At 41.2% G+C, this 5,590-nt stretch overlaps 1 protein-coding gene across 2 annotated transcripts in view; it reads right to left on the bottom strand.

Moving 5' to 3' along the window:
• Positions 1-4,726, bottom strand: part of PHEX (phosphate regulating endopeptidase homolog X-linked) — a 227,905-nt gene extending 223,179 nt beyond the window's left edge. For both annotated transcript variants that reach the window (XM_026451889.2, XM_026451888.2), the window contains exon 1: positions 3,918-4,726. In XM_026451889.2, coding sequence (XP_026307674.1) covers positions 3,918-4,035 — 118 coding nt within the window. In that variant the 5' untranslated portion in view covers positions 4,036-4,726. The remainder of the gene's footprint in view (positions 1-3,917) is intronic.
• Positions 4,727-5,590: the final 864 nt, after the last annotated feature.

Raw genomic sequence — 5,590 nt, forward strand, 5'->3', positions numbered from 1 at the left:
CTCCTGCCTCAGCCACCTGAGTAGCTGGGACTACAGGCACCTGCCACCAGGCCCGGCTAATTTTTTGTATTTTTAGTAGAGACGGGGTTTCACCATGTTAGCCAAGATGGTCTCGATCTTCTGAGCTTGTGATCCGCCCACCTCAGCCTCCCAAAGTGCTGGGATTACAGGCGTGAGCCACTGTGCCCAGTCCATCTCAGTCCTATTTTTAAGAAAATAAGTTTCTTAGCAAAAAGGTATGTTTTGATTTCTGTATAAAGCAAAAAAAAAAAAAAAAAGGTAAAAATACATATATGGGCAGCATAAAGATTAGTGTGCAATATTCCACTATGCCTGGGTGGTAGAACCTCAGGGGGAATCTTCCCCAACAGTCAATTTTTATATGTTCATTTAATTTTCTTTAGTGAGCATGTGTTCTTTTTTATAATGCAAAAATAAGCTTTATTGTAAATAATAATAATATTTTTATAATTCTGGACAATATCTTCTTGATCCTAGCCTTATTTTAAAAAACAAAAGAGCTAATAAAATCATTAAAGATTTATTCCTTTCATGAGAAATAATTCTTGACCCAAAACCTTGAAGAAGTAAAATCAGGTATCTTTAATGATGAGTAGAAGGAAGGTTTTAAATATAACTAATTGGGCCGGGCACGGTGGCTCAGGCTTGTAATCCCAGCACTTTGGGAGACCGAGGCGGGTGGATCACCTGAGGTCAGGAGTTCGAGACCAGCCTGGCCAACATGGTGACACCCCCATCTCTACTGAAAATACAAAAATTAGCTGGCGTGGTGGTGCGTGCCTATAATCCCAGATACTCAGGAGGCTGAGGCAGGAGAATTGCTTGAACCCAGGAGGTGGAGGTTGTAGTGAGCCAAGATCACACCACTGCACTCCAGCCTGGGTGACAGAGTGAGACTCAGTCTCAAAAAATTTATATATATATGTGTGTGTGTGTGTGTGTGTGTGTGTGTGTGTATACTTAATTAATTGGGACACTGACAGACCCAACCCCTCAAGGAAGAGCATTATCTCCATGGATGGGGTTATTTTAAAATCCTCCAAATAAATGAGGATCAACAAGCCCAGATAATGTGAAGGTGTAAGTGAATGAAATCGAGACAATAAAGAAAATATTTTTAATATAAAAATTAAGATGTTACTTTTGAATGGTTAGGAGCTTTGAAAAATACATGTAAATAGCAGTTTGGTTTCTCATTGTAGATTTCTCTATAACCAGAGGAAATGTCCTCAGGATGCAGTGGAGTCATCCACAGATCAAGAGCATAAGAATGGCCAGAAAGAGGGGGTTCAGCAAACTATGGCCCGTAGGCCAAATCCACTGCCTGTTTCTGTACAGCCCATGACCTATGAATGGCTTTTACATTTTTTTCATGGTTGGGGAAAAAAAAAAAGAAAAATAATATTTCATGACATATGAAAAGTATATAAAGTTCCAATTTCAGTGTCTAGAAATCAGATTTCCTTGGCACACAGCCATGCCCATTTGTGTACATATTGTCCGTGGCTGCTTTTGTGCAACAACAACAGAATTGAGTACTTGCAAGAGGCCGTATGGCCCACAGAGTCGAAAATATTTACTATCTGGCCCTTGACAGAAAAAGTTTGCGGGCCAGTGCATCTGAGAAACAGATTGTGGGGAGGAAAGAGAGGGAAAGAGAAGAAGAAAGGACACTTGGAAATAAATAAACTGGTTACAGGCATATATGTTTTCCATTCCGGTGCCCTGTAGCTTCTCTGAAGCCACCGCAAGGCCACTGGCAATCACTCTTACTATAGAAGCACTCAGGTTTCGAGAAAAGATTATCCCGGAGCCTCAGATACAAAGACGAGGTAAGAAGGGATGCTAGAAATTGCAGGCATGTCAGTGAATGTGGAGAGGCAGAGAAATATACCGGAAAGTCAACCAGGAAGCCCCCTGAAGAGAAGACGACCCTGACTAGAATATTGTCATGAAGAGCATTGCCGGGCAGGTCCCTGGAGCTTGTCAGACAAGCGCTTTGCCTGGGTGCAGAGTGGAGGTGGGTGGCAGAGTTGAGGAGAGGGATGGGGAGAGGGGGTAAGGGGGTGATTCTAAAATAGTGCAGAAATATTCAACAAAAAGAAGTGTCCCTGAATGTATACATCCAAATAGATGTGGTTACCTGAAGCAATGCTTCTCAAACCTGTATTTGCAAACAATCCCCTGGGGGTCTTGTGAAAATGCAGATTGTGAATCAGCGGGTCTGGGGTGGAGCTCAAGCTCTCCAGTGATGCTGATGCTGCTGGTCCACAGACCCCATTTTGAGAAGCAAAGTTGTAGAGGCCACAGCCTTAGTTTGCCCTTATTCTCTAACATCATTTGAGCTCCTCTTAGAGAGTCAAGGTGAGAGCCAGGTTATTGGGCACGCTGGAAAGTTCTCTTTCATATGTTATGCAGGCCTCCTTATCCATAATAGTATGTCTGGCTTGATGAATTTTACTTTGCTCTAAGAACATCGACACTGTTTCCTAAGAATAATTTTCTCTGAAAGAACAAAGATTTGCTGCCATGGAGAATCTTTCAATGGATATGCCACGGCCTCAGGATGTAATCATAAAAGTAGAGCTTTGTAAAAGTTTCATGCCATGGTAATATCATTAAAAAGAGTACATATTTTTACATAAACAATAATTATTTGGATTTTTAAGTTTGGGAGCATTTGCAAAACCTAACCTTGCAGTCACGTTGCACATAGCATGTAGTCTTTTGGCATGCTCATAGAATTTTTCCTCTCATTTTGAATTTCAGCAGAGGACACTTATCTGAACCCGAAGTACTGAGACATCTCACAAGAGTTTTCAAGAGCCACAGATTCAGTTGCAGGAGTAGGAGATTTAGCTTTACCAGAAAGCAATAAACCCATCTAATTTCCTAAATCTTCAGCCACAGAAAACAGGGAAAGATGGTTTGCTCATTTTAGCAGAGTTTTCAACCACACAACCCTAACTCCTTTAAAGTTTAATCCCTGGTTTACCCCTGCCAAAACAAACATGGCCTCCTGCATCCTGTATATGCCAAGGAAGGTTTCCAGGTTTGCTACATTTCAAACTGCACCTAGAATCTCCTCATTCCTACATAACGTTCAAGCTAATGAAGGATTACGGGTTGTATGAGAAAAATTAAAATGGTAATAGTCAAGGGTTCAGCAAGCCTAGAATTTTAGAAAATCCCTCACTCCTTTCCAAGATATTTGATTCTTTTTCATAGGAATACACTTCTAACATCCTATATACTCTCTGGGTACATCATTCTCACCAAGAGTCATTAAAATAACTGAATCACAATATCTTTCAAATCTTGGGGGGAAAAACCTCTGTTTTCCTTCATAGTAATTTGCAAAGCAAATTGCATCTCAGCAGAGTCACTGGATAAGAAAGGAATTGAAGAATATCATTAAAAGTACACTTTAAAGGACTGATTTGTGTTTTGTGAATTAAATTTCATGATTCGTTCAAGCAAACATTAATAAAAGTCAAATGGAGAGACACTCCAGCATGATTTTCATCACAATGTAAAGTCTTTCCTCAAAATATAAATGAACTATGTGACTATGAATTCATAAACACTGATTTTGCTAAATGTGCCACAGAAAAACTTTTCCGCACAATGCAACAGAATCAGCCAGCTACGCGAAGCCACTTACACCCACTTTGCCTTCTGGACTATACATTTGGTACTTGGGTGCATTTATTTATTTAGGCTCCTTAAAAAAGCCTTCTTTATCATTTGCATATTTGATAGAAACTAAAGATGCACCACCTAGGAACGCAGGCAAACAGCCCTATACCTGTGTTACGACAAGTTTTGCTACAATAAAGCACAAGGAAACTTCTCGACACACACCCAGTTCCCCCGGCCTCCTGCACTCCACTTACCTAGAAAGAGGATCGTGCCCAGAACTAGGGTGCCACCGACAAACACCACCAGGGCAATTCGAGTGCCTCTGTTGGCCTTCTTTCCAGTCTCCACGCTGCTCCCTGTTTCTGCTTCCATCAGAAGGGCCGTAGAGAGCACACGAGAGGAAAGTCACTTTTCGTGGTTTGGTGGCTGGTCTCAAGAGCGAGGTGTTGACATCCAAGGCTCTCTTGCTCTTCTACTAATGGACAGCTTAAAAAACTCCCGTCAGGAAATCTCCCCTCGCCACCCTTTCTCAAATAATTCTTCACAAATGAAAATTATAAAAACCAAAATATTGGTTGCCTTGGCTTTCCCCCTGACTAGACAAAACAAACAACGTTGCTTTATCTTGGTGCTCTCCCTCAGCAAAGTCTCTCTCAACCGATTGTTTGGCAGGCTTTTCTCTCAAGCGTTCCGAGTATACATGTTTTACTATGTTGCTGAACAGATGTTTTAGCTATTTAAATGTATAGTCACTTGGGGAGGAAAAAACAATTGTTTTATCAAAACTGGATTCTCGTGAAACTCCCCCAAATCATGATAAGTTAGGTGGCCAGGAGTCACCGGACCCACTTCAAGCTCTCAATTAATCATGTAATTCTGTTGCAAGAATCATTCTGCTTGCCTGAATTGTCTTCATCAAAGATATTCTTTCAGTGTGTGAGTCCCTTTTTAAAGCCTTCTAAGAGTTCCTAGGATATCCTGGAGCATTTTATTTTAGGAACTTTGTGTATGATAGCATGTGCCAAAAATCAGTCATAGTCCAGTGCAGTGCAAAGTAGCAATTAAGACAACCTACAGAGGCTGATGGTTTGAACTGGAACTTTTTCTTAAAGGAAGGAGAAAAAGCACTTCCTCTTTGTGGCACTAAGAATTGTACAAAAAAAAAAAAAAAAAAAAAAACCCACAAAAAAACACAAGTGCGTGAATTAAGTTTATTAGCAACTACAAAAGATATGATGAAAAATTTTTTCCTTGCATGTTTTTGATGAAAAGTGCACCATGTGTTTTGTCTGCCACTCCTACTGAGGCAGCCATTCATTAGGATGTTTTTGTGTTTACATAAAGTGTCCACTTCAGCAGATTCCCCAGGATGAATTCAAAGGCAATTGGTTTCAGGCCGGGCGTGGTGGCCCACGGCTGTAATCTCAGCACTTTGGGAGGCTGAGGCAGGGGGATTGCTTGAGGCCAGGAGTTCCAGACCAACCTGGCCAAGAAGGTGAAACCTTGTTTGTACTAAAAACACAAAAATTAGCCGGGCATGTTGGTGAGCACCTGTAGTCTCAGCTACTCAGGAGGCAGAGGCGGGAGAATCGCTAGAGCCTGGGAGGTGGAGGTTGCAGTGAGCCAGATCTCGCCACTGCACTCCAGCCTGGGTGACAGAGACCCTGTCTCAAAAATAAACAAACAAAAAACAAAGGCAGTTGACTGCACTGGAAAGACTGATGAACGACTGGGTCTTTGACTTTTTTATTATGATAATGATTTAAACAATAACAATGTGCTTTCTTCATGGGGAAGGGCAACTGATATTCCAATGCTACCATTGAAATGATACAGATTTTATTATCCAAAGATATAGATATCATTAATTCACAATACAATTACTACCTACCTGCTTTTGTTTTGCTGGAGGTCATAGGGCAGCGGG

This window comes from Piliocolobus tephrosceles, chromosome Y, assembly GCF_002776525.5.
Source record: "Piliocolobus tephrosceles isolate RC106 chromosome Y, ASM277652v3, whole genome shotgun sequence".
Taxonomy (NCBI): domain Eukaryota; kingdom Metazoa; phylum Chordata; class Mammalia; order Primates; family Cercopithecidae; genus Piliocolobus; species Piliocolobus tephrosceles.